Source organism: Podarcis erhardii, assembly GCF_964252035.2.
Source record: "Podarcis erhardii genome assembly, chromosome: 2".
NCBI lineage: Eukaryota > Metazoa > Chordata > Lepidosauria > Squamata > Lacertidae > Podarcis > Podarcis erhardii.
In genome coordinates, this window is record NC_138498.1 from 124,443,592 (window position 1) to 124,471,519 (window position 27,928).

The window sequence follows — 27,928 nt, forward strand, 5'->3', positions numbered from 1 at the left end:
AAAGAAGTGCTCGTGCTTTGCAGTGGATTTGTAAATAAAAGCTACAAATAAAACATGGTCTGTTCACAAGGAAAATATTTAAATAGCTACCTTTCTCGGTCAATGAACTCCTAGAGAAGAAGGAAGTGACAGAGCAGGGCGGGGGGGGGGGTAGAGGCAATGTTGGAGGGGGTGGGGTCTCCATGCACATCCCCGGAAGAGAAGGAGGCCTGCAAAGGAGGAGGGGAAAGGTGCAACATTTGGGGGGGGTGATTTGGGGTGCAGGGAGGGAGGAGTATTTGCTTTTCCTGCCCCTGAATCTACAAAGGGGGGAGGGGGAAAGGTGATGGGGGTGAAAGCAAGGAAGGGCTCCCCCCTTTCCCTCTGGGAATCAGGAGAGGCGATCTGCAATCGGCTGCAAAGGGGGGGGTCCTCTTCCTCAAACAAGGTTTGCATTGCAGGATGAACCCCAGAACCCTGAACTGCCGCCCCCTGGCTGAGTTGGGATCATGAAAGCATAGGAGCCAACTCGTAGGGGCCCGAGGGGTCTTCTTCCTCCCCCATAAGATATTTGGAAGAGCTGCCCCCAATATTTTATTCAAGTTGGCATCCCTGTATGGGGCGGGGGGGGGGGAGATATGGAGGGTGGGAGGGAGTCTAACTTGGTGCAGGGGAAGCAGCTGGAGAACAGAGTCGCCTCTGGAGTGGGAGAGAGGGGGGAGATTTCGAATTGGGTGGGGGGTGAGAGATGGACAATGTCAAGGGGAAATCGGCCTCCGAAGCTTCCTGAGTAAGAAAGGCTGGTGTGAGAAGGAAGGGGGAGCCCCCCCCCAGTTCCCCTTTCAGAAATCCAAGTCTGGCCGGCTGAGGTTGCTTTGGCACAAAGGAAAGAGCCCTGTTGGGTTTCCCATGTTTGGGGGGGGTTGCTGTGCTGCTTTTGTGCCCCAAAACTGGAGGGAAGAGGTGCATTTTCCATTTCCTGAAGCAGGAAAAAGCACCTTGTCAGTTTCCCTCCTGCTTGGCAAGGGAAATGGGCCCATCGATGGCAGGATTTGAAACTGATCAAGGTCTCAGGAGCCCTTTAAAAAAGCTCCAATTGAAAGATTGGAGGAATTAAAGAAAGGCCCCCTCCCCAGCTGGACTTGGGGGAAAGAGGAGGGGGGATGAGTTTTTGATGCTCCTTCTTTCCAAAAAGAGGCTTCTCCAGATTATCCTCTTGGGACTTTGTCGGGTAGGAGAATCAAAGCTCCCGGGGGGGGGGGGAGATCTGGCCTGCCTTGCAGGATTGGCCCAGCGCAGAGGTGCTGAGGGACTTTCTCTGCTGGTGCTGTGGGAAAAACTGTGGAAAGAAGATATGAAATTCACTATGTGTTATATATTGAAAGAAAATTACCTCAAAATTCAACATAGATGGTATTTAACACTTGAAAGAATAGCAAAAATGAATAAAAATTGTAGCGATGTCTGCTGGCGATGCAACACTGGAAAAGGTACTATGATACATATATGGTGGAATTGTTTAAACATCAAACAATTTTGGGAAATAATATATAACGAAATGAAAAAACTGTTCAGATATTCATTTAGGAAAACAGAACTCCTATTAGAATAAACAAGTTCCATTTCAAATACTGAAATACTAAATAAGATGGATAACAATGTGTAATAGAAAAGAAGTATGAAATTAGGTTAAAGGTGTGTGAAAGAAAGTAATAGAAGTGGAAAGAAATTGCAGTTGAGTAGATTGGAAGTTTAACACAAAGGTGGGGTGAGGGGTGCTGGATGGCGATGGGAAAAGGAATTATTTGTGGGATTGAGTGTAAGTATGTTTGAACACTTAAGGATTGTATGAAATGTATGTTTGTATGCTTGTATATTTGTAATATATGTGTATTAATGATGAATTATTTTAACAATAAAAACTTTAAAAAAAAAACTGTAGGTGATCTAAAGCCCACCACCTGGGCAATGCTCACCCAAGAACTCTGCAAGGTGGGCCAGGATGACAGCCTGTTTCGTGTGTGGAACAGGGGTGGAGACCATTATCCAGCCTGAGGGCCTCATTCGATCCTGAGCAGCCTTTCAGGGGCCACTTTCCATTGATGGGCGGGACAGAGGACAGAGTTGGTGGGGCTATGGGGCTGACTCTGAGCTTTATCCAAGAGCTGCCTGCCTTCCAGGGATTTTTCCCAGCCCCACAAAAAAAAAACCCCAGGAGGCAGCTGGGAAGCATTAGAAAGAAAGTGTGGTGCTGGGGAAATTCCTGAGGGCCAGAGAGAGAGAGAAAGGATTTGAGGGCCAATTTAGCCCCTGGGTCTGAGGTTCCCCACCCTGCAGTTCGGGTGCTGGGCTTCCACCAGGGAGACCCAGTCTCCCATCCCCATGCTCAGGACGGATGCCCTGTGCCCAGCTTGGACCCCCTGATTATTTCTCCTCCTGTCCTTCCTCCCAGTGTAGGGAAGATAAAAGGGGACACACACACACACAGGTTCCTAAGAGGAAGGACTAGGGGGGCAGTCAATTGCAGTCAGAGAATTGGGAATGTGGAGTTGTGAAAAGTAGAGCACGACAGTGATGTTTAGGAAGCAGGATTGGCTCTGGAATCCTGGAACTGTAGAGTTGAAAGGGACTCCAAGGGTCTTCTAGTCCAATTCCCTGTTAAAAGAACAGCAGCATAAATCCCATTCTTATAATTGCAATAAAGGAAGAATAAAAACTCAGAAAGACTGGAAAGTAATCCTTAAACCGTCCTACGTTGTTTATCTTTTAAAAATTCGTTGTTTTACAATACCTTCTCATTCATGGCTACGTGTCATGTTCAGGAGTTCCCCCCTCCCTTTTGGTAGCTCACCGAAGAGAATTAATGAGCAGCTGGTAGATTTCTAGTCTTTTTATTCCCGTATCATGTTGCTAGCACAAACAGGCAACTCCTCGCAAGGATGGCAGTTCTTACCCACGTCCAACGGGATGTCCCTCCTTCCCGGCTTCTCCTTTGTTCTGACTGATGTATCTCCCAGCTGCTTCCCTCCTTTCTGTTTCCTAGCTACTATCTCAAAGCTGGGTAGCTCCTATCTCAACTGTGCAGCTTCTGAATCTGCCTGTCTCTCTGCATTGTGAAACTCTGGAGGGGGGGGGGCAAATCTTCCTTCTCCTCTTCTGTTAGAAGCTGATCTTCCTGAAACTGCATTCCCCAGTCCTCCGATTCAGACCAGCCCCTGACACTAAACTGCAAAGTGGACAAAGTTCCATGGTGGCAGCCGGAATAAAAGAGGTGCTGAGGGAAAGAACCAATATGGGGAGGGAAGGTGGCACAGGGAAATGTGGGCGTTGCCAGTGGTTTCAGGAGAGTCATTTCCCTGGGGAGAGAGGAATCTCTGTGCCCCCATAACTGGCCCATCTTTCAGATATCTGTAGAAAGAGCAGGCAGTATAGGAGGCTGAAAGCAGAGTTCATCTGGAGCTGCTCCTCCCTCTGCCGGCATTGAACATTTGCCCATGACATGAAGCAGCCACAGCAGGTGTTGCAAGCTGCCCATAGTTGGGCTTCCCCCCCAAAGGCCCCCTCCTTCATCGCCTCCCAAGACAGACGGATGCCAACAGGGTCTCTCTGTCTGAGGAGGATTTCACCTGGGACCTCCTGCATGCAAAGCATTGAATTTGAGACCTTTATGAAAACAACAATATTCATTTATTCAGAGTAAATACAGCTTTGTCCACTGCCATAATATCACAGAATGATCACTCCAGTCCTCAATCCCACATCACGGTCATGTTGGCTCCCCCAATACCCTCAATAGGAACCCAACTACCGATTTGCTTGGCTAGACACTTCCAATCATAATATCCCCTCCACAAAAACCTCTGTGATGATGGTGGTGGCGGCATTAAAATATCCTGTTGTTCTTCAATCAAGGGAGAAAAAGGGAGACCAGACTGTGCTAAAGGTATCTTTTTTGGAGATACCTTTGATTAGACACCAATGGTATGTGGGGTGTTCTGACAGAGCAATGATCCAGATGTTATTGATCCAAGCCTCTATTGCTCTTTTAGAGCTTTCCTTCCATCGTTTCGCAATAACTAGTCTAGCTGCTGTGAACAGAAAGGAAATTAATTCTTTAGACTGAAGCGTAGAATAGGGGGTCAAATACGGTTATAATAAGGTAAGTGCTGAATTAGGACAGATAGATTGTTGAGAGATTTTGGAGGTCAGATAAAAAGCTCTTCCCCAGAAGTTATGGACCATGGTACACCCCCACCAAACGCGAAAATGGGAATCCGAGACCTTCTGCGTGCAAAGAAACTGATCTACGACTGAGCTGACCCCCCCCCCAAAAACATAACAAAGCCTAACTTTCTCCATGAGCTCCAGCTTTTTACAAAAGGTACCCAATGAAATGACACTGGACCAGCCCTTAGTGTTGTCTTAAGTTACTGCTCTAAACCCCTCCCCAGGAGGAAGCTTTTTAGAAATGCGGGGGGGGGGGCCGCGTCGTCTTTCGCTGCCTCTGCGGGGAATTGAACCCAAGAATTTTTCACTAAGTAAACGGGAATATAGAGCTTGCCGGCTGGGAAGGAAATTCATGTTTGCAGGGGGGGGAAGGCGGATCTCCTGCCCCTCCCCCTCCCTCTGAGTCAATGAGCTCCGCTTCCTAGAGAGGCAGGAAATTTATTTTTCTTGGGGGGGGGGAGGCTAATTGGAGGGGAGGGGTCTCCATCCTCATTCGCGGAAGAGAAGCGGACTTGGAGAAGAGGAGAAAGAGGTGCCGCATATTGGGGGGTTATTTTGGGAGGGGGGGGGAGAAGGATTTGCTTTCCCTCTCCCTGAATCTACAAAGAGGGCAGCTGGGAAAGGAGGCGGGAGGATTGCGGGGGGGGGGGGGGAGAAGAGAAAGGAAAGCAGGGAGGGGGCCCGCCCTTTCTCTGTAGAAATCATGGAGGGGGGGCTGGATGCAGCCCATCCTGTTGCAAAGTGGAGTCCCCCTCCCACAACAGGGTTTGCATTGCAAGATCCTTTCTGAAGCGCACCGAAGACACTTGAGACGAACCAGAAAAGGGTCCCCCCCCCACTGGAACTCAATTAATTACAAAGGGATTTGCAGCCCCCCCCCTGTGCATGTTGACGCAGAAGTCAGTTCTTCTCCGTTCAAAGGGGGGGGGCAGCCCCATCCCACCTTGTGATGCTCCTCTCTGCTTAACACCCTCCATCTCCCCTCTCACTCCTGCCCCCCCCATCGCTCCCCCCCCCCAGGCTCTGCCTCCTGCGTCAGGGAGCCGGGAGGGGGGCTGAGCTCCTCCAGGACCCTGACCTGCCCCCCTCCGAAATGTGCTGCTGAAGCCCCTGCCTCAGTGGGGCGGAGATCGGGAGGGCAAGCAGGGGAGAGGAAGTCTGCTTTGGTGCAGTGGAAGCAGCTGGAGAGAGGGAGATTTCAAGTGGGGGTTTGTGTGAGAAGTGGACAATGTCAAGGGAAATCGGCCTCCAGAGCTTCCTGAGTAAGAGAGAGGCTGATGTGAGAAGGAAGCAAAAAGAAACCAGAATTTACTTCTTGGGAAGGGGGCTGACCCCCAGCTAGTCTTGGGGAATGAAACTGATCCCCCCTCGCAGATTTTGATGCTGTTTCTTTCCAAAAAAAGTGGCTTTTTCCAGATATCCTCTTGGGACTTTGTCGGGAAGGAGAATCAAAGGCCCCAGGGGTGGGAGATCTGGCCTGCCTGGCAGGATTGGCCCAGCGCAGAGGTGCTGAGGGACTTTCTCTGCCGGTTCTGCCTGCCTCACTCCTGCCTGGCCTCGTCCCCATCTATTTCCATTTCCTGAAGCATGAAAAAGCACCTTGTCAGTTTCCCTCCTGCTTGGCAAGGGAAAGGGGCCCATCGATGGCAGGATTTGAAACTGATCAAGGTCTCAGGAGCCCTTTAAAAAAGCTCCAATTGAAAGATTGGAGGAATTAAAGAAATGCCCCCTCCCCAGCTGGACTTGGGGGAAAGAGAAGGGGAGGGATGAGTTTTTGATGCTCCTTCTTTCCAAAAAGAGGCTTCTCCAGATATCCTTTTGGGACTTTGTCAGAAAGGAGAATCAAAGCCCCCAGGGGTGGGAGATCTGGCCTGTCTTGCAGGATTGGCCCAGCGCAGAGGTGCTGAGGGACTTTCTCTGCCAGTGCTGCCTGCCTCACTCCTGCCTGGCCTCGTCCCCATCCAGGTTGCCAGGAGGGCCTTATAATACTGTAGGTGTTTTAAAGCCCACCACCTGGGCAATCCTCACACATAAACCCTGCACGGTGGGCCAGGTGGAGACCATTATCCAGCCTGAGGACCATATTCGCTCCTGAGCAGCTTTCCAGGGGCCACTTTCCATTGATTGAGGAACAGAGGACAGAGTTGGTGGGGCTATGGGGCTGACTCTGAGCTTTGTCCAGGAGCTGCCTGCCTTCCAGGGATTTTTCCCAGCCCCACAAAAATATCTCAGGAAGCAGGTGGGAAGCGTTGGAGAGAGGGTGTGGCGCTGGAGAGTTCCTGAGGGCCAGACAAAGAAAGAGAGAGAGGACTTGAGGGCCAACTCAGCCCCTGAGTCTGAGGTTCCCCACCCTGCAGTTTAGGTTCTGGGCTCCATTCTCAGGAGGGATGCCCTGTGCCCAGTTTGGACCCCCTGATTATTTCTCCTCCTGTCCTTTCTCCCAGTGTAGGGAAGATAAAAGGGGACACACACACACACACACACACACACACACACACACACGTTCCTAAGAGGAAGGACCAGGGGGCCATAAGCCACTGAACTTCCTATTTCTGTCCCCTAAACTACAATCCATGTTAGCGCATAGAGTGCTCTAAATATTTCCATCTGCTCCCCTTGGAGGGAGCTTCTGCACCCTGGTGCCCTCCAGGTGTTGCTTTTCTTCTGACTGCAAATTCTGCATATAATTTAGGAGTTTCCCTTATTTCCTTTATTCTAAATGTATCAAAGGGTCAGAAACTGGTTTCCTGGGTGGCTGTTCGGAGGAAAGGAAAAGCGAGGTCTGCAGAGGTACAGACCATAACGCTTTCTGCGAAGCTTCATTAAAAGTTTGGGATTTGATCCTAGAACTTTACAATCCGAAGCTGAATGTCCCCTAAAGACTGAGGCATTTTTATAGTATTATAAAGTCCCTGTAGAAAGGATTACATCCTTCCAGTTCACTGCCTTTGTAATTAGAATTTATGGGTATTATTTTATTAGTGTTGGTACAGTGGTACCTTGGGTTAAGAACTTAATTCGTTTTGGAGGTCCGTTCTTAACCTGAAACTTCTTAACCTGAGGTATGACTTTAGCTAATGGGGCCTCCCGCTGCTGCCGTACCATCGCTGTGCAATTTCTGTTCTCATCCTGAAGCAAAGTTCTTAACCCAAAATACTATTTCTGGGTTAGCGGAGTCTGTAATCTGAAGCGTCTGTAACCCGAGGTACCACAGTATTTGTAATTTATAAAAGGTATGCTATCTGTGTAAATGTCTCCCACCCTAAATAAATTTGCCTTTCTGTGAACAGCCCTGAGACCTCCAGGTATAGGGTGGCATATAAATTCAATCAATTCTTCTTCTTCTTATTTCTGCATTGTTCTTCTTAAAGAGCTGCTCCCTGCATTAAAGTGCATCTTGTCAACAGCTGAGAGCATCCCAGAAGTGGCCGTGTTTCCGCCTCCCCCTCCTCCTCCGTCCATTCCGCTGGCAACGCAATGGCCTCCGAGACCCCCTCTGAACGGTCTCTTCTTAAAGATGGAGTGGAAAGAGGAGCCAGGCAGCTTCCTCAGGTAGGGAAAGAGCAACGGGAGGAGGGAAGAGGCACAGATGGGACCACCCAGCCTCCCTCTGTGTTGAGTGGGGATGATGGGGACCAAAGAGAAGCTCTGTTGTTGTTGTTTTCTTCTTCTTCTTCCAGGCCCTTTTGACCTTTGAGGATGTTGCTGTCTTTTTCACAGAGGAGGAGTGGGCTCTGCTGGATCCAGGCCAAAGAGCTCTGCACAAGGAAGTCATGGAGGAGAATTATGAGATGGTGGCCTCTCTAGGTGAGGGCAGATTTGTCTTGGCTGCTAGACATTGAAAGGGTGAATCTCCTGTAGTTGCTTTGGATGACGATAATCAGGTATCCGAACAACATGACCAGTCCAACGAAGTTGATGTTGAAGATTGTAGTTTATAGCAATTCTGTGCTTTTGTCAGTAGGTAACTCTTTATAAGCTGAAATTGTGGTATGACTTTCCCCCTAAAACCTATGTAAAATCTACAGGGAGACTGACAGGTTAATAATGGTGGCATGAGGTTTGCTGGTCAGTGTCATTTATCAACTTTTAATGGGCCACCAGATACTTTGCTGTCTTTGCTTCAAAAGATTAATACTTTTGTATATTTTTACAGTCACATATAATAATAATAATTTATTATTTGTACCCCGCCCATCTGGCTGGGCCTCCCCAGCCACTCTGGGCGGCTTCCAACAGAGATGAAAAATACACTAAAATGTCACATATTAAAAACTTCCCTGAACAGGGCTGCCTTCAGATGTCTTCTGAATGTCAGGTAGTTGTTTATCGCTTTGACATCTGATGGGAGGGCATTCCACAGGGCGGGCGCCACTACCGAGAAGGCCCTCTGCCTGGTTCCCTGTAACTTGGCCTCTCGCAGTGAGGGAACCACCAGAAGGCCCTCGGAGCTGGACCTCAGTGTCCGGGCAGAACGATGGGGGAGGAGACGCTCCTTCAGATATACTGGACCGAGGCCATTTAGGGCTTTAAAGGTCAGCACCAACACTTTGAATTGTGCTCGGAAACGTACTGGGAGCCAATGTAGGTCTTTCAAGACCGGTGTTATATGGTCTCGGCGGCCGCTCCCAGTCACCAGTCTAGCTGCCGCATTCTGGATTAGTTGTAGTTTCCGGGTCACCTTCAAAGGTAGCCCCACGTAGAGCGCATTGCAGTAGTCCAAGCGGGAGATAACCAGAGCATGTACCACTCTGGCGAGACAGTCTGCAGGCAGATAGGGTCTCAGTCTACGTACCAGATGGAGCTGGTAAACAGCTGCCCTGGATACAGATTTGACCTGTGCCTCCATGGACAGCTGTGAGTCCAAAATGACTCCCAGGCTGCGCACCTGGTCCTTCAGGGGCACAGTTACCCCATTCAGGACCAGGGAATCCTCCACACCTGCCCGCCTCCTGTCCCCCAAAAACAGTACTTCTGTCTTGTCAGGATTCAACCTCAATCTGTTAGCCGCCATCCATCCTCCAACCGCTTCCAGACACTCACACAGGACCTTCACCGCCTTCACTGGTTCTGATTTAAAAGAGAGGTAGAGCTGGGTATCATCTGCATACTGATGAACACCCAGTCCAAGCCTCCTGATGATCTCTCCCAGTGGCTGCATGTAAATGTTGAAAAGCATGGGGGAGAGGACAGAACCCTGGGGCACCCCACAAGTGAGAGCCCAGGGGTCTGAACACTCATCCCCCACCACCACTTTCTGAACACGGCCCAGGAGGAAGAAGCGGAACCACTGTATGACAGTGCCCCCAGCTCCCAGCCCCTCAAGACGGTCCAGAAGGATGTCATGGTTGATGGTATCAAACGCCGCTGAGAGATCCAGCAGAACTAGGAAACAGCTCTCACCTTTGGCCCTAGCCCGCCGGAGATCATCAACCAGTGCGACCAAGGCAGTTTCAGTCCCATGATGAGGCCTGAATCCCGATTGGAAGGGATCCAAATGGTCCGCTTCTTCCAGGCGTGCCTGGAGTTGTTCAGCAACCACTCGCTCAATCACCTTGCCCAAGAATGGAAGGTTTGAGACTGGGCGATAATTGGCCATCGTGGCCGCATCTAAAGATGGTTTTTAAGAAGCGGTTTAATAACCGCCTCTTTCAGCGGGTCTGGGAAGGCTCCCTCATGGAGGGAAGCATTCACCACCCCACGAAGCCCATCGCCCAGTCCTTCCCGGCTAGCTTTTATAAGCCAGGATGGGCAAGGATCCAGGAGACAGGTGGTTGGCTTCACTCGTCCAAGCAGCCTGTCCACATCCTCGGAGGTAACAGATTGGAATTGATCCCACACAACTTGACCAGACAGGACTCTAGCACTCTCCCGCCCCGGCCCTGCTCCCACGGTGGAGTCTACTTCTTCCCGAATCTGAGCGATTTTATCTGCAAAAAAATTTGCAAAATCATTGCAGGAGAACATGTGGCCCGTACTGGGCCCCGATGTTACAGGTGGTTCCGCTAAATTGTGAACCACCTGAAAGAGTCTCCTGCTGCTGTTTTCTGCAGATGCAATAGAGGCGGTGAAGAAAGTCTTCTTCGCCGTCGCTATCGCCATTTGGTAGGCTCGACGTTGAGCTCTAACCTGTGTCCGGTCAGATTCGGAATGAGTTATCCGCCACCGGCGCTCTAGCCGTCTCAACGATTGTTTCATTGCCCTCAGATCCGTGGAAAACCACGTGGCTCTCCGGGCTCCATGCAATCGGATATACATAAACAACGCTTCTGCTTTACTTATTTCACACAGCAGAGACTCTGATATTCAGGTCTGAGCTCACTTCCTCGCTTGGAACAGAAAAATACAGGGATGTTGTCCTGGACCAATTCAGAGGTACATTACTTCCACTTTGCTGTAAGACTGTAACTTTCTATGTCTCCTTTCAGTGTGTACGAATATAAAAAGAGCCCTTTTGGATCAGAACGAGGGCCAATCTTTGCCATCATCCTGGTGCAGGTTTAGGTAATGTGTACAGCTGGTTGGAATGTATCGACGAGATATTACAGATCAAGGAGGAATGAAAAAACAGTATAGCATTTTCAGAGGAGGGGGAAGATGGAGAAAGGTGTCCCTCCAGATTTGGCTGCACTACAACTCCCATCATCCCTGGTCATTGGCCATCTTTGCTTGGGCTGATGGTACTTAGAGTCCAACCACATCTGGAGGGCCATAGATGCCTCACCTCAGCACATAAGTTTTCTTTTGGTGCTCAGTGTTACATGGGAGTTGAAGGTTCAGGTAGGTAGCCGTGTTGGTCTGATGCAAACGAAATATATATTAAAAAATTTTAAAAATTGTCCAGTAGCACCTTAGAGACCAACTAAGTTTGTTCTTGGTATGGGAGTTGAATACTAGATACTAGAATACGGGATGCTAAGGGTTCTTGAGACTATTTTCAGGTTCCCCGCCCCCCCTTTCCTAAAAATGTTGTACATAGGAGTGGGAGGGATGCTGGAGGTGTTAAAAGAAGGGAAAGTGCTGATTGGTCTTGCTGCGTGTTAAGTTCTCTTGTTCGAATACCTAACAATATTTTCTTATCCCCCACTTTAAACCAGGTGATGAAGAAGGCAATCAGAATTTTGAGGGACCACCTGTAAAGTACTTCAGTGTGAGTGAACACCTAGGAACTAATACAGGAGAGAAACCTTTTAAATGCATGGAGTGCGGAAAGAGCTTCAGTAAAAATGGAAACCTTACTGTACATAAACAAATTCACACAGGGAACAAACCATTTAGATGTATGGAGTGTGGAAAGAGCTTCAGCCTGTGTTCACACCTTACTATACATCTACGAACTCACACAGGGGAGAAACCTTTTAAATGTATGGAGTGCGGAAAGAGCTTCAGTGAGAGTGGAAAACTTACTGTACATCAACGAACGCACACCGGGGAGAAACCCTTTAATTGTATGGAGTGCGGAAAGAGCTTTAGTGCAAGTGGGACTCTTAGAAGACATCAGCGGATTCACACTGGGGAAAAACCATTTAAATGTATAGAGTGTGGGAAGGGCTTCAGTCAGAGTGGAATCCTTTCTAGACATCAACGAACTCACACGGGTGAGAAACCATATAAGTGTATGGTTTGTGGAAAGTGCTTCAGTGCAAGTGGAAGCCTTACTCTGCATCAGGGTACTCATACAGGAGAGAAACCATATAAATGTTTGGAGTGTGGAAAGAGCTTCATTTGTAGTGAGAGACTCACTGTGCACCAACAAAGTCACACTGGGGAGAAACCATTTAAATGTATTTGTGGGAAGGGTTTCAGTCAGAGTGGAGCACTTGCAGTACATCAACGAACTCACACAGGGCAGAAACCATTTAGGTGTATGGAGTGTGGAAAGAACTTCAGGCTGTCTTCACACCTTACTACACATCACCGAACTCACACAGGGGAGAAACCTTTTAAGTGTATGGAGTGCGGAAAGAGCTTCAGTGAGAGTGGAACTCTTAGAATACATCAACGGATTCACACTGGGGAGAAACCATTTAAATGTATAGAGTGTGGACAGAGCTTCAGTCACAATGGAACACTTACTAAACATCAACGAACTCACACGGGTGAGAAACCATATAAGTGTACAGTTTGTGGAAAGAGCTTCAGTCAGGGGGGAGATCTTGCAACACATCAACGAACTCACACTGGTGAGTTACCATTTAAATGTATGAGGTGTGGTAAGGGCTTCAGTCGTAGTGGAAATCTTAGAATACATCAACGAACTCACTCAGGGGAGAAACCATTTAGATGTATGGAGTGTGGAAAGAGATTCAGTTGTAGTGGAAATCTTAGAATTCATCAACGAACTCACACAGGGGAGAAACCATTTAAATGTAAGGAGTGTGGAAAGAGCTTCAGACGGTGTTCACAAATTACTATACATTGGAGAACTCACACAGGGGAGAAACCATATATGTGTACGGATTGTGGGAGGTGCTTCAGTGAGAATGGAAGTCTTAGAAGACATCAACAAACTCATAAAGGGGAGAAAACATTTAAATGTATGGATTGTGGGAAGTGCTTCAATGGGAATGGAAGTCTTAGAAGACATCAAAGATCTCACAGAGAAGCAACTGTTTAAATGGAATGGAGTGTGGAAAATATTTCAATTATAATGGCCTTCTTAATAAGCAACCACAGACTGTTATGGGGGAGAAACCATTTCGATTTTTTGGAGTTTGCCATGTTTTTCCCACAGGGTTCACTTTGTCCCTCATATCAGCAAACTCATATAAGGGGAAAATTCATTGTAAATTTATGGAGTGTATTTGATGTTCTGGTGTTTGTATGGAAAGCTGTACATACATTTATTAAAGCAAATAAATGTCTCATAATAGTAAGTATGATGAAAGATATAATGTACTGTAAGTTATGTGCAGAACGTAACTCTGGAGTGCTCATTGTGAGTGAACATGTCCCGAGACTCTGTTGATATTTGGTCTTTGGCAGAGAGAGTTTGGAATGGAGAATTGTGAAAAGTGAGGAGATTTCACCCCTCCCATACCCAAGAATCTCCTGAGGTCTCTGCTGACTCTACAGAGAGGAGGAGCAATGTACTGCTCTCTACTTAATTAGTCAAGTGTGTGAATCTGTGAGAGAGAGAGTCAGTCAGTGTGTCGGAGAGAGAGTGCAAGAGATCGTGTTTATAGATAAGATTGCTGCTAGGAGCAGCTGCAGGCACTCAGAATATAGCATTGATTTATGCTCAGAACATTTAGCTCTGTATATAGTTTTGTATTATAGCTGTAGTCATAGAATAAAGGAGGATATTTTACAGAGCTGCTCTCCGAGTGGTTTATACTCTGCAAGACTCCGCAAAACGCTGCTGCGCAACGACTGTATAATTGAGACAGTGAATCCGGTGCTCTCAGCTCCAAGCTGTGAGTCCACAGCACTGTGACCTGTTCCCGTGGGAAAGGAGGTCTCTGGCAGTGCTACCCAGCTCGCCTAGCCCAGTCGGGGCTGTAGTGCATGAGTCCAGTTGGTACACTGGCTCAAGGGCGATGCTGACAAAAAGTGGAGCACAAAAGTGGTGTTTAGGAAGCAGGATTGGCTCTGGAATCCTAGAACTGTAGAGTTGAAAGGGACTCCAAGAGTCAAGCCCAACTCCTTGTTATAAGAAGAGCGGCATAAATCACATTTTTATACTTGCAATAAAGGAACAATGAAAACACAGAAAGACTGGAAAGTAATCCTTAAACTATCCTACGTTGTTTGTATTTTATAAATTCATTGTTTTACCTTACCTTCTCATTCATGGCTTCATTAACGGCAAAGGGGATAAAATCCCTGGTGGCAGCTGGAATAAAGGAGGTGCTGTGAGGAACAACCATTTGTTGGTTTGCAAGCCCCCTCCACAGAGGCTGGCCCCTCTCATTGTCCTCGGGAGCTTGCATACCGGTAACCTCCTCTGGCTGATATCCAGACAGACCAGGGAGATTTTGATAGGCGACATTTTCTTGTGGGTAAAATGCACAACCCCTCCCTCCTGCTTCTGCAGGGGAAAGAAAATAAGTCAGAAATCTATTTACATGATGTTTATTTCTGACATTACAGCACTAGAGAAAAACATGTCCTTTCAGTTCAGTTCTTCCAGCAAGTCAGACAAACTTCCTGAACATGCGCAGTCAGAAGGTTTCAAGTTACACTCTTCACAAAGACTTATCCAGCCTGTGAACGTCCTGGGAAATTCTTCTTTCCCACAGATAAGCGCATCATGTGATGTCAACAAACTGGCTGTCTGCAGCGGTGATGTTTCCATATACTGACACCAACATGGGGAGGGAAGGTGGTACAGGGAAATGTGGGCATTGCCAGTGGTTTCAGGAGCGTCATTTCCCTGTGGTGAGAGGAATCTCTGTGCCCAAGTAATTGGCCCATCTTTCAGAAATCTGTCAAAAGAGCTGTCAGTATAGGAGGCCGAAAGCAGAGCTCATCTGGAGTACGGGTCCTCAAACTTTTTAAACAGGGAGCCGGTTCACTGTTCCTCAGCCACTGTTGCGGGCTGGACTATAATTAGAAAAAAATATATGAATGAATTCCTATGCACACTGCACATATTTTATTTGTAGTGCACACAAAACCAGAAATAAAACAATACAATATTTAAAATGAAAAATGATTTTAATCAACGTCAACTTATAAGTATTCCAATGGGAAGTATGGACCTGCTTTTGGCTAATGAGATGGTCACTATCCGGTTCCATATTTGTCGCTGCTAGTCGTAGCAAGTGATGCAAGTGTTCATCAGTTAGTCTGGATCTGGTTGGAGATTTCAGATGTTTCATTCGGGGGAAAATCTGTTCACAGACATAGTAAAAGGTAAAGGTACCCCTGCCCGTACAGGCCAGTCTTGACAGACTCTGGGGTTGGTGCGCCCATCTCACTTAAGAGGCCGGGGGCCAGCGCTGTCCGCAGACACTTCCAGGTCACGTGGCCAGCGTGACAAGCTGCATCTGGCGAGCCAGCGCAGCACACGGAAACGCCATTTATCTTCCCGCTAGTAAGCGGTCCCTATTTATCTACTTGCACCCGGGGTGCTTTTGAACTGCTAGGTTGGCAGGCGCTGGGACCGAGCAACGGGAGCGCACCCCGCCGCGGGGATTCGAACTGCCGACCTGACGATCGGCAAGTCCTAGGCGCTGAGGTTTTACCCACAGCGCCACCCGCGTCCCCGTATTCACAGACATAGGTGCTGCCAAAGATGGTTGCAATTTTGAGTGCATGGCTACTGAGATTTAAGATATGTCTCAAAGGGGAGAGATGCATTGAAATTAGTGAGGCTGCTTGATTTGAATGTGTTTTTCATAGAGTCACAGTTCTGTAGTTCGGCCAATTCCATTTGGGAAATCGGATCAACAATTTCAGTGTCTAAAGAAAATGTGTTCCGTGAAAGCTGTATGCCCTGTTCATGGAGATGAAGCTCTTTAATTCTAATTTGAAACTCCTTTTGCAACGTTTCTAGTAAATCCACACGTTTTGTTTGGGAATGCAACTGCTGGTTTTTCCGCCAACAGGTTTTGAGTTGTGGGGAGATGGCAGAGGTTTTCCTCCTTCAGTTGAGGAGGTCTAATTTTACTTGAAACGCTTTCACATGTGAAAACATATCACAGATGAGCTTCCCCTTTCCCTGAACATTGAAACCGTTGAGTAGCTCTGTTACATCTGTCAGAAAGGCAAGGTGCCATTTCCACTCTGCATCTTTGAGCTCAGGTACTTCTTTGTTTTTTGAAAGAATAAAAGCAGAAACCTGTGGAAGTAAGTCATTAAAATGTTTCAAAACTCTCCCTCGATCCACGAAGAAATAAAGAAAATACTAAAGAATATCATATAGTAAAAGGCCAGAGCCATTCCTTTTAGGAATTTTAAATGATGATATTCCAAAAGACAAAACTAATATTTTCTTATACGCAATGTCTGCAGCACGAATCCTGGTGGCTAAGTAATGGAAAGGGAATCAGTTACCCACTAGGGGAGAGTGGTTATGTAAGCTTTCAGAATATTTAGAATTAGCCAAATTGACAGATATAATAAGACAAAAACCAAAAAGTGAGGTGAAAAAGGAATCGGAGTGTCTAAATGAATACCTTAAAAGTCAAGGTTCGAGGACAGAAATCTGGCTGAGTCTGGAATAACCTTGTGAAGTGAAAGGAGAAGAAAGAGGGATTTATATCCAGATGCTAGGATAGAGATGATCAGGAAAACAGGAAGACACAATGAGAGATAAAGGAGGTGCTGTGGGATTGGTGGAAGTCAATGTTTGTTTTTATTTTTAGTGTTTATACTATTAAATTGTAAGATATGGATTTGTTTTTTGTTTTGGTTTTTTGAATGTTGTTTTTTGTGTATTGTTATTTTTTGATATTCTTCATGTTGTTGTATGGAAAATACTAATAAAATTTATATTAATTATTTTTATTTTTATTTTTAATATCTTCATAGGCAACATTTAGCTCAGACAGAAATTCCTGAAACTGTCTGTGGTTAAGTGGTTAAGTTTCATCCTAGGCATGCTTTTACTCAAAAGTATTTCTACCACGTACAGCAGGACTTCCGGCTAGGTGCGCACAGGACTGCAGCTGTAATCTTTTTTCACTGCACAGGGTAGGAGGTTAACAAGCTGTCCACTTTGCAGAGGAGAGGAGAGGGGCACGTTTGTAGTTTTCTTACACTTGGGGGGCATTTTATTTTATTTTATTTTACCCTACAGAGAAGTGACCCTCTTTATGCACCAGTACGGAAAGATCAGCCTGACATTTCATCGCATCACGAGTACAACCCCACGTGCGTGTACATGGGAGCACCTCCCACTGAACTCCATGGCACTTAACTTGAACGAAAGTGGGCTGCTGATTTTTATTTTTATTTAAATGGTGGGGAACATGAGAAGGTGCCGGTGTAAAAGAGGCATTAGACGGGGGGGGGATGAGGGGTGGAGAGAGAGAAGGGCTCTGTTTGGGCTGCAGCTGTGGAGGGTATTCAAGAGAGACAATGACATCCCTCCTCCCTCCCCCACCAGTTCCCATGGAAAGAAAAAGCCACTCTCTCGGCATTTAAATATACCTTTCTGAAGAAACCAGAGGCCTTTCTCCTGGGCATGGTCGGCCAACTGGTGCCAAAGAAGGACAGAACTTTCTTTATGTATGCAACAACAACAGCAAGAATACTCATCGCGAAGTATTGGAAGACACAAGATTTACCCACCCGGGAAGAATGGCAGATGAAGGTGATGGACTACATGGAACTGGCGGAAATGACTGGCAGAATCCGAGACCAGGGAGAAGAGTCGGTGCAGGAAGATTGGAAGAAATTTAAAGACTATCTACAGAAACATTGTAAAATTAATAATTGTTAGAAGGATGTCGGAATGATATTATATGATTTTAGCAGGAATGATATAAAGGAGTTGGGATTAACTGACTGTTAATTGGTGAAAGGAGGAAAAGTAAAGTTACATTATATTAAGATAAATTACAGGACTAAAATTTTAAAAGAGGGAAAGGATTTGCTGAAATGGATAATTGATCTAGAATACAAAAAAGGGAGGTGTGAGGAGGTCAAGGAAATAAGCTAATGAAAGATAAGTAATGAGAAGATTTGCTGTATTTTTCTTTGTTTTTTGTTTTTGTTTTTTTCCTTCTTGTTTAATGGATTTTATTTCTCTGTTTTTTCATATTGTGATGTGTTGTTTTATTTTTGTTTAATGTGGTATTTTTACTTTTTCTTTCTGTAACCTTTAAAACTTAATAAATATTATCAAAAAAGAAAAGAAAAAGAAAAAGCCACTCTCCCTCCTAGTTCTGCGTGGATGCTGAATTTTCCCAATCAGAAGCCGCATGAGCCCTTCGGACTTTCAGGTTCCAAAACAGCGTTCGCAAACGGAACAGTCACTTGCAAGTTTGCCATGTTCGGAGACAAAACGTCCGAGTTCCAGGGCATTCGGGATCCATGGTACGACTGTATATAGATGGATGTGGGATATTCTACAATAATAGCACATCTTCCGTTCTTTTACCAAACTACTTATGGCATTCTAACACTTTGGGAGAAACGTTCTCTCAATAAGCGTCTATGTTTTGCACTTGGCAGGAAGGTTCCATAATAATTGAGATGTGCAGTTTTGTTCTGCCTTTGTTGTGTTCTCAAGCGTCAAAGTTAGCTCTCTTCTGGTCCTTCTGCATACCACAGCAACCACCCCTCAAAATGCACCCTGGGCTTTCATTGAATGACCATGAGCAATATCCAGGAAGCTAGGGGGTGACCCTCCCTGGAGAGAAATGCCCCATAAGCTATATGGCTTTGGCAGAAATGTTAGAAGGAACTAGGTACAGATAGATTGTTAATGCATTAAAGGGGGGGGGGACTAGGTTAGAATATGGTAAGATTAATTATAGGACAGAAAATAGATGAAGATGGAAAGGACTTGCTGAAATAGTTAATTGAAGTGGAATACAAAAAGGGAGGCGTGAGGAAGTCAATGAAACAAGTGAATGAAAGTTAAGATTGAAAACATTGGAAGTGTTTTTAATTGGTTTTGTTTTGTTTTGTTAACTCACTGTTTTATGTAGTTGTCAGGGGCTCAGGCGCTGAGGCAAAGGGAAGATGGGAGATGGAGAGCGATGGGGAGGAATCCGAGGGGAGCGTAGGAGGGGACAGTGGTCCGAGGGATTCCATGAGCCTCTCCAGCGAATCGGAAGATTCACAGAAGGGAGCGCCAGTGGCCAGGGGCAGGGGGGTCCCAAGGGGAACGCCCCAGGAGCAAGGGGGCAGCAGGGACTCCCAGAGCAGTAGTTGGAAATCAGGACCAGCTTCCCCACCAGAGCAGAGTGGGGGGGGGAAGAGTCCCAGGCATCGGGGCCAGTGCTTTCCCCACCAGGGAGAGGAGACGAGGCAGAGCCTACCACGCCTCCCTCGGAGAGTCGGACAACGGAAGGGAGGTCAGATCCGGCCAGTGTCACGGAAGAGGGAAGCAGTGACAGAAGTAGTGTAACGGTTAGGAGAAAGGTCACTGGGTTGGCGCGAGAAGCAAGTTCAAATGTACAGGAGCGCAGGACAGCAGAGAGTGAGGATTGGGAACCGGGTCCTAAAGCACGCCGGAGGCAGGGGGAGGAGCTAAGCGACTCAGCGTCGGAAGAGTCCAGAAAGGGCAATGCCCCAGCGGGCAGGAGGACCCAGAGGAGGAGAGAGCAGCGCAGGAGGTGGAGCAGGGCTAGGATCTTAAACTGGTGTGGAAGGGGCGGAGACTCAGACGGGACTTCGCCGATCTAGAGTCTAGACGTAGGGCTGCACGCTCTGGCTTTGAAATGGAAATTAAACTTCAGTAAAGACTTTTGTACATAACATCAGCCTGGCGTTGGTCCTCTGTGAGCTGGGACCTAGAGGCAGCTCTGACAGTAGTGTTTTTGTTTTTGTATTTTATTATATTGTTTGTCTAACTTTTCTTTTTTCTTTTTGTAATTTTCAAACCCTTAATAAATATTATTTAAAAGGAAATGCCCCGATCTTGCCCACCTTTGGGGGTTTGGCTTTGGTCCTGGGGTCAAGGGTTCTCACTTGCTATTAAAGTCGTCTTTCGCTGCCTCTGCAGGAAATCGAACCCATGAATTTCTCCCTAAATAAACGGGACTATAGAGCTTGCCGGCCGGGAAGGGAATTTCTGTTTTGCAAGGAGGGGGAGGCGGATCTCCTGCCGCTCCCCCTCCCTCTGGGTCAAGGAGCTCCGCTTCCTAGAGAGGCAGGAAGGGGGTTTTATGGGGGGGGGAGGCTATTTGGAGGAGAGGGGTCTCCATGCTAATTCGCGGAAGAGAAGCGGACTTGGAGAAGAGGAGAAAGAGGTGCCGCATATTGGGGGGTTATTGGGGGAGGGGGGTGGGAGAAGGATTTGCTTTCCCTCTCCCTGAATCTACAAAGAGGGCAGCTGGGAAAGGAGGCGGGAGGATTGCGGGGGGGGGGTGCAAAGAAAGCAGGGAGGGGGCCCGCCCTTTCTCTGTAGAAATCATGGAGGGGGGGGGCTGGATGCAGGCCACCCTGTTGCAAAGTGGAGTCCCCCTCCCCCAACAGGGTTTGCATTGCAAGATCTTTTTTGAAGCGCAGAGATCAAGCCAGGCTCCCATGATGGGGGGAATGTGGGGGGGGGGGGCGAAGACACTTGAGAGGAACCACAAAAGGGTGCCCCCCCAGTGGAACTTAATTACAAAGGGATTTGCAGCCCCACCCTGTGCATGTTGACTCAGAAGTCAGTCCTTCTCCGTTCAAAGGGGGGGGCAGCCCCATTCCGCCTAGTGATGCTCCTCTCTGCTTAACACCCTCCATCTCCCTTCTCACTGCTGCCCCCCCATCGCTCCCCCCCCCCCAGGCTCTGCCTCCTGCGTCAGGGAGCCAGCCAAATCTGCTGCTGAAGCCCCAGCCTCAGTGGAGCGGAGATGGGGGGGCAAGCAGGGGAAAGGAAGTGGAAGCAGCTGGAGAACAGAATCGCCTCTGGATTGGGAGAGAGGGGGGAGATTTTGAATTGGGTGGGGGGTGAGAGATGGACAATGTCAAGGGAAATCGGCCTCCGGAGCTTCCTTAGTAAGAAAGAGGCTGATGTGAGAAGGAAGCAAAAGGAAACAAGGATTTGCTTCTTGGGAAGGGGGCGGACCCTCAGCTAGTCTTGGGGGAAAGAGGGGGGAATGAAACTATTCCCCCCTCGCAGAATTTGATGCTGCTTGTTTCCAAAACGAGGCTTTTCCAGGCTCCTCCAAGATATCCTCTTGGGTCGAAAAGGAGAATCAAAGCCCCCAGGGGGGTGGGAGATCTGGGCTGCCTTGCAGGATTGGCCCAGCGCAGAGGTGCTGAGGGACTTTCTCTGCCAGTGCTGCCAGCCTCACTCCTGCCTGGCTTCGTACCCATCCAGGTTGCCGGGAGGGTCTTCTAACACTATAGGTCTTCTAAAGACCACCACCTGGGCGATGCTCAGAACCCTGCAAGGTGGGCCAGGATGACAGCCAGATTGATGGGCGGGACAGAGGACAGAGTTGGTGGGGCTATGGGGCTGACTCTGAGCTTTGTCCCAGAGCTGCCTGCCTTCCAGGGATTTTTTTCAGCCACACAAAAATACCTCAGGAGGCAGCTGGGAAGCGTTGGAAAAAAGGCGTAGCGCTGAGGGCCAAAGAGAAAGAAAGAGGTGACTTGAGGGCCAATTTAGCCCCTGGGTCTGAGGTTCCCCACCCTGCAGTTTGGGTTCTGGGCTTACACCAGGGAGACCCAGTCTCCCATCCCCCTGCTCAGGAGGGATGCCCTGTGCCCAGTTTGGACCCCCTGATTATTTATCCTCCTGTCCTTCCCCACAGTGTAGGGAAGATTCCTTAGGAACACAGGTTCCTAAGAGGAAGGACTAGGGGGGGCATAAGCCACTGAACTTCATATCTCTCTCCCCTAAACTACAATCCATGTTAGCGCATAGAGTGCTCTAAATATTTCCATCTGCTCCGCTTGAATGGAACTTCTGCACCCTGGTGCCCTCCAGGTGTTGCTTTTCTTCTGACTGCAAATTCTGCCCATAATTTAGGAGTTTCCTTTATTTCCTTTATTCTAAATGTATCAAACGGTCAGAAATTGGTTTCCTGGGTGGCTGTTTGGGGGAAAGGAAAAGTGAGGTCTGCAGAGGTACTGACCATAATGCTTTCTGAGAGGCTTCGTTAAAAGTTTGAGATTTGATCCTAGAACTTTACAATCCGAAGCTGAATGTCCCCTAAAGACTGAGGCAGCTTATAGTATTATAAAGTCCCTGTAGAAAGGATTACATCCTTCCAGTTCACTGCCTTTGTAATTAGAATTTATGGGTATTATTTTATTAATGTTGGTACAGTGGTACCTTGGGTTAAGAACTTAATTCGTTCTGGAGGTCCGTTCCTAACCTGAAACTTCTTAACCTGAGGTATGACTTTAGCTAATGGGGCCTCCCGCTGCTGCCGTACCATCGCTGTGCAATTTCTGTTCTCATCCTGAAGCAAAGTTCTTAACCCAAAATACTATTTCTGGGTTAGCAGAGTCTGTAATCTGAAGCGTCTGTAACCCGAGGTACCACAGTATTTGTAATTTATAAAAGGTATGCTATCTGTGTAAATGTCTCCCACCCTAAATAAATTTGCCTTTCTGTGAACAGCCCTGAGACCTCCAGGTATAGGGTGGCATATAAATTCAATCAATTCTTCTTCTTCTTATTTCTGCATTGTTCTTCTTAAAGAGCTGCTCCCTGCATTAAAGTGCATCTTGTCAACAGCTGAGAGCATCCCAGAAGTGGCCCAGTTTACGCCTCCTCCTCCTCCTCCTCCTCCTCCTCTGTCCTTTCCACTGGCAACGCAATGGCCTCCGAGACCCCCTCTGAACGGCCTCTTCTCAGAGGTGGAGTGGAAAGAGGAGCCAGGCAGCTTCCTCAGGTAGGGAAAGAGCAACGGGAGCAGGGAGGAGGGAAGAGGCACAGATGGGACCACCCAGCCTCCCTCTGTGTTGAGTGGGGATGATGGGGATCTAAGAGAAGCTCTGTTTTCTTCCTCTTCTTCTTCTCCTTCCAGGCCCTCTTGACCTTTGAGGAGGTGGCTGTCTTTTTCACGGAGGAGGAGTGGGCTCTGCTGGATCCTGGCCAACGAGCTCTGCACAAGGAAGTCATGGAGGAGAATTATGAGATGGTGGCCTCTCTAGGTAAGGGCACATTTTTATTCCTCCTGGCTGTTAGACGTTGGAGGTGTGAATCTGCTGTTTAAGCCATTTATTAATGCCGTGTCTTCTTCCTTGGCGATTCCTCGTAGCCGAGTAAGATTGTCTTCCATCAACACAGTCTTAACAGTTATACTGCATTGTTTTAGATTTGGCTTGAGAGCATCTTAAGACCTCTTTTGTTGTCCTCCAGTATTTCACTTTCCATTCTTAAGTAGTAGTTGCTTTGGAAGATGATAATCAGGCATCCAAACAACGTGACCAGTGCAACGAAGTTGATGTTGAAGATGTAGTTTCTAGCAATGCTGTACATTTGTCAGTAGGCAACTCTTCATAAGCTGATATTGTGGTATGAATTCGCAAAAAAAACCCGTGTATAATATACAAAGAGACTCATCTGCTTTGGCAATCACTCAGAGAGCCAGTGTGGTGTAGTGGTTAAGAGCGGTAGTCTCATAATCTGGTGAACCGGGTTCACGTCTCCGCTCCTCCACATGCAGCTGCTGGGTGACCTTGGGCTAGTCACACTTCTCTGAAGTCTCTCAGCCCCACTCACCACACAGAGTGTTTGTTGTGGGGGAGGAAGGGAAAGGAGAATGTTAGCCTCTTTGAGACTCCTTTGGGTAGTGATAAAGCGGGATATCAAATCCAAACTCTTCTTCTTCTTCTTCATAGCCGAGTAAGATTGTGTTCCATAAACACAGTTTTAACAAGGAGTCCATGACTGTGGAGGCCAATTCTGGATCCACACATCCTTCCACAGCGGGGACATTGGCTTCCAGGCAGGAGTTGATCACAGTGTGGATTTGCCAAGCATGCCTTCCTCTTAGCACATTTCTCCCTTGCGTCCTGAGTTTGAGTGTTTACCTTTGGTAAAGGCTGTTCTCCAACTGGAGTGCTCACAGGCCAGTGTTTCCCAATTGTCAATGTTTATACTACATTTTTTTTTAGATTTGCCTTGAGACAGTCTTTAAACCTCTTTTGTGGACCACCAGCATTACGCTTTCCATTTCTAAGTTCGGAATAGAGTAGTTGCTTTGGAAGATGATCATCCAGCATCCGCACAACACAACCAGTCCAACGAAGTTGATGTTGAAGAATCATTGCTTCAACACTGGTGATCTTTGCTTCTTCCAGTACACTGATATTAAGTCGCCTATCTTCCCAAGTGATGTGTAAAAATTTTCAGAGATACCGTTGATGGAATCTTTCAATGAGTTGGAGATGGTGTTTATAAGTGGTCCATGTTTCACAAGCATATAGTAAGGTTGGTAGTACAGTAGCTTTGTAAACAAGTATTTTGGTTTCCCTGCGAATGTCCTCAAACACTCTGCCCTTCAATTGGAAGAAAGCTTCACTCGCAGAGCTCAGGCAATGCTGGATTTTGGCATTAATGTTGGCCCTTGTGGAAAGATAACTGCCTAGGTAGGAGAAGTGATCAACATTTTCCAACGTTACACCATTGAGTTGGATTTGTGGCGTTGCAGAGTGGTTATTTTCTACTTGTTGGTGCAGGTGGTTGGTGCAGTTGGTTTTTTGGATATTGAGTGATAGGCCAAGCTTTTCGTAAGCTTCTGCAAAGATATTTAGGATGGTTTGGAGGTCATCCTCTGAGCGTGCACACACTACGTTGTCATCAGCATACTGAAGCTCTATGACAAAAAGCCAATGCAGTTCTGGGCTGCATCAATAGGAGTATAGCATCTAGATCAAGGGAAGTAATAGTGCCACTGTATTCTGCTCTGGTCAGACCTCACCTGGAGTACTGTGTCCAGTTCTGGGCACCACAGTTCAAGAAGGACACTGACAAACTGGAACGTGTCCAGAGGAGGGCAACCAAAATGGTCAAAGGCTTGGAAACGATGCCTTATGAGGAACGGCTAAGGGAGCTGGGCATGTTTAGCCTGGAGAAGAGGAGGTTAAGGGGTGATATGATAGCCATGTTCAAATATATAAAAGGATGTCACATAGAGGAGGGAGAAAGGTTGTTTTCTGCTGCTCCAGAGAAGCGGACACGGAGCAATGGTTCCAAACTACAAGAAAGAAGATTCCACCTAAACATTAGGAAGAACGTCCTGACAGTAAGAGCTGTTCGACAGTGGAATTTGCTGCCAAGGAGTGTGGTGGAGTCTCCTTCTTTGGAGGTCTTTAAGCAGAGGCTTGACAACCATATGTCAGGAGTGCTCTGGTGGTGTTTCCTGCTTGGCAGGGGGTTGGACTCGATGGCCCTTGTGGTCTCTTCCAACTCTAGGATTCTATGACAAAAGTTATGGTAACCTTACTCTTTGCTTTCAGCCTGCTCAGATTGAAGAGCTTTCCATCTGTTTGATATATGATTTCTACTTTGGTGGGGATTTTCCCTGCAACAAAGTGTAGGATCATGGCAATGAAAATAATGAATAGAGTTGTGGCAATAACACAACCCTGTTTAATACCTGATCCCATTGTGAATGGTTCACTTTGAGAGCCATTGTTATCTGTGATTGTTGCTGTCATATTATCATGGAGGAGCTGGATGATGTTCACAAATTTATCTGGGCAGCCAATTTTCTGAAGGACAGTCCACAGAGCATTACGATTTACAGTGTTGAAAGCCTTAGTCAGGTCAATAAACACCATATACAGGGGTTGGTTTTGCTCTCTGCAGAGACTCATAGGATAATAATGATGGCATGAGGTTTACTGGTCCATGTCATTTAATAGTTTTTAATGGACAACCAGATACTTTGCTGTTTACTTCACAAGACTAATATTTTTGAATATTTGTACAGTTACGTATGACATAAACAACACTTCTATTTTACTTATTCCACATAGCAGGGTCTTTGCCTGGGTTGATGGTACTTAGAGTCCGTAGATGGCCGTAGAGGGCCGTAGATGTCTCACCTCAGCAGAGAAGGTTTCTCTTGGTGCTCAGTGTTACATGGGAGTTGAAGGTAGAACTGGATACTAGGGGTTATTGAGGCTATTTTCAGATTACCTTTCCTATAAATTTGGTACATAGGAGAGGAAGGAATCCAGGAGGTGTTAAAAGAAGAGGTGCTGATTGGTCTTGCTCTGTGTTAAGTTGCCTTGTTCTATTCCCTGAATATCTAACAATATTTTCCTATCTCCCACTTTAAACCAGGTGATGGAGAAGGCAATCAGAATATTGAAGGGCCATCTGTAAAGTACTTCAGTGTGAGTGAACACCTTAGCACACATCTACAAACTAACACTGGGGAGAAACTCTTTAAATGTATGGAGTGTGGAAAGAGCTTCAGTGAAAGAGGAAAACTTACCATACATCAACGAATTCACACAGGGGAGAAACCATTTAGATGTATGGAGTGTGGAAAAAGCTTCAGTGAAAGAGGCAAACTTACTGTACATCAACGAACTCATACAGGGGAGAAACCATTTAGATGTATGGAGTGTGGAAAAAGTTTCAGGCGGTGTTCACATCTTACTAGACATCAACGGACTCACACAGGGGAGAAACCATATAAATGTATGGATTGTGGAAAGAGCTTCAGACAGTGTTCACACTTTACTAGACATCAACAAACTCACACAAGGGAGAAACAATTTAAATGTAAGGAGTGTGGAAAGAGCTTCACCAATAGTGGAGTGCTTAGAAATCATCAACTGACTCACACAGGGGAGAAACCCTTTAAATGTATGGAGTGTGGAAAGAGCTTCAGTAAGTCTTCACAACTTACTATTCATCAACGAACTCACACAGCGGAGAAACCATTTAGATGTATGGAGTGTGGGAAGTGTTTCAGAGAAAGAGGAAACCTTACTAGACATCAACAAACACACACAGGGGAGAAACCATTTAAATGTATGGAGTGCGGAAATAGCTTCAGTAAATCTTCACAACTTACTATTCATCAACGAACTCACACAGGGGAGAAACCATTTAGATGTATAGAGTGTGGGAAGTGTTTCAGTCAGAGTGGAAGCCTTATTTTACATCAACGAATTCACACAGGGGAGAAACCATATAAATGTTTTGAGTGTGGGCAGAGCTTCATTTGTAGTGCGAAACTCACTGTGCACCAACGAAGTCACACAGGAGAGAAACCATTTGAATGTATGGATTGTGGGATGTGCTTCAGCCAGAGTGGAGTACTTATTGTACATCAACGTACTCACACTGGTGAGAAACCATTTAAATGTATGGAGTGTGGAAAGAGCTTCAATCACAATGGAATACTTACTGTACATCAAAGAACTCACACGGGTGAGAAACCATTTAAATGTATGGAGTGTGGGAAGTGCTTCAGTCAGTGTTCACAGCTTACTTTACATCAACGAAGTCACACAGGGGAGAAACCATTTAAATGTATGGAATGTGGAAAGAGCTTCAGACACGGTTCACACCTTACTTTACATCTACGAACTCACACAGGGGAGAAACCATTTAAATGTATGGAGTGTGGGAAAGTTTTCATTCAGAGTTCAGCTCTTACAATACATCTACGAATTCACACAGGGGAGAAACCATTTAGATGTATGGAGTGTGGGAAGAGCTTCAGTCGATGTTCACACCTTACTATACATCTTAGAACTCACACAGGGGAGAAACCATTTAAATGCTTGGAGTGTGGGAAGTGCTTCAGTAAGAGTGTAACTCTTAGAAAACATCAGCAAACTCACAGAGAAACAATGGTTTAAGTGGAAGGAGTGTTGAATGTGTTTCAATTATAATGGAGTTATTGATTAAAACATATGGACTCTCATAGGGGAGAACCCATTTAGATGTATGGAGTGTGCCAAGTTTTTCACACAGAGTTCACTTTGTGCTTCATGTCAACAAACCCATAGAGGGAAATATCATGTACTGTGTTTGGTGCTCTGGTGTTTGTATGGAATGTTGTGCATATATGTATTAAAGCAATGGAGGTAATGTCTCATAATAGTAAGTGTAATGAAAGATACAATGTACTGTTAGGGCTGCAGAATGCTACTGTGGAGTGCTCATTGAAAGTGAACATGTGCTGAGAGT

The 27,928-nt window shown here is 46.7% G+C and overlaps 1 protein-coding gene across 6 annotated transcripts; it reads left to right on the forward strand.

Moving 5' to 3' along the window:
* Positions 1 to 192: 192 nt before the first annotated feature.
* LOC309334677 (uncharacterized protein) lies at positions 193 to 27,829 on the forward strand. 6 transcript variants are annotated; one of them, XM_081849220.1, is made up of 5 exons: positions 4,646 to 4,738; positions 7,578 to 7,758; positions 7,887 to 8,013; positions 10,501 to 10,581; positions 26,063 to 27,829. In XM_081849220.1, exons 2-5 carry the CDS (start codon positions 7,684 to 7,686, stop codon positions 27,595 to 27,597), a joined length of 1,818 nt encoding a protein of 605 aa, XP_081705346.1. In that variant the 5' UTR covers positions 4,646 to 4,738; positions 7,578 to 7,683; the 3' UTR covers positions 27,598 to 27,829. The 6 variants fall into 6 exon arrangements, with proteins under 6 accessions (XP_081705350.1, XP_081705349.1, XP_081705346.1 ...); XM_081849222.1 differs by lacking the exon at positions 26,063 to 27,829 and adding an exon at positions 11,304 to 13,217 and having other exon boundaries at positions 4,651 to 4,738; XM_081849221.1 differs by lacking the exon at positions 26,063 to 27,829 and adding an exon at positions 11,304 to 13,217 and having other exon boundaries at positions 4,653 to 4,738; positions 10,498 to 10,581.
* The last annotated feature ends 99 nt before the right edge of the window (positions 27,830 to 27,928 follow it).

Excerpts from the sequence above, each read along its gene's own strand:
- LOC309334677 (XM_081849219.1), top strand. The coding sequence starts at position 7,684 with ATGGCCTCCGAGACCCCCTCTGAACGGTCTCTTCTTAAAGATGGAGTG. Across the intron at positions 7,759-7,886 it reads GAGCCAGGCAGCTTCCTCAG|GCCCTTTTGACCTTTGAGGA; the intron begins GTAGGGAAAGAG and ends TTCTTCTTCCAG. Across the intron at positions 10,582-26,062 it reads TGTCCTGGACCAATTCAGAG|GTGATGGAGAAGGCAATCAG; the intron begins GTACATTACTTC and ends ACTTTAAACCAG.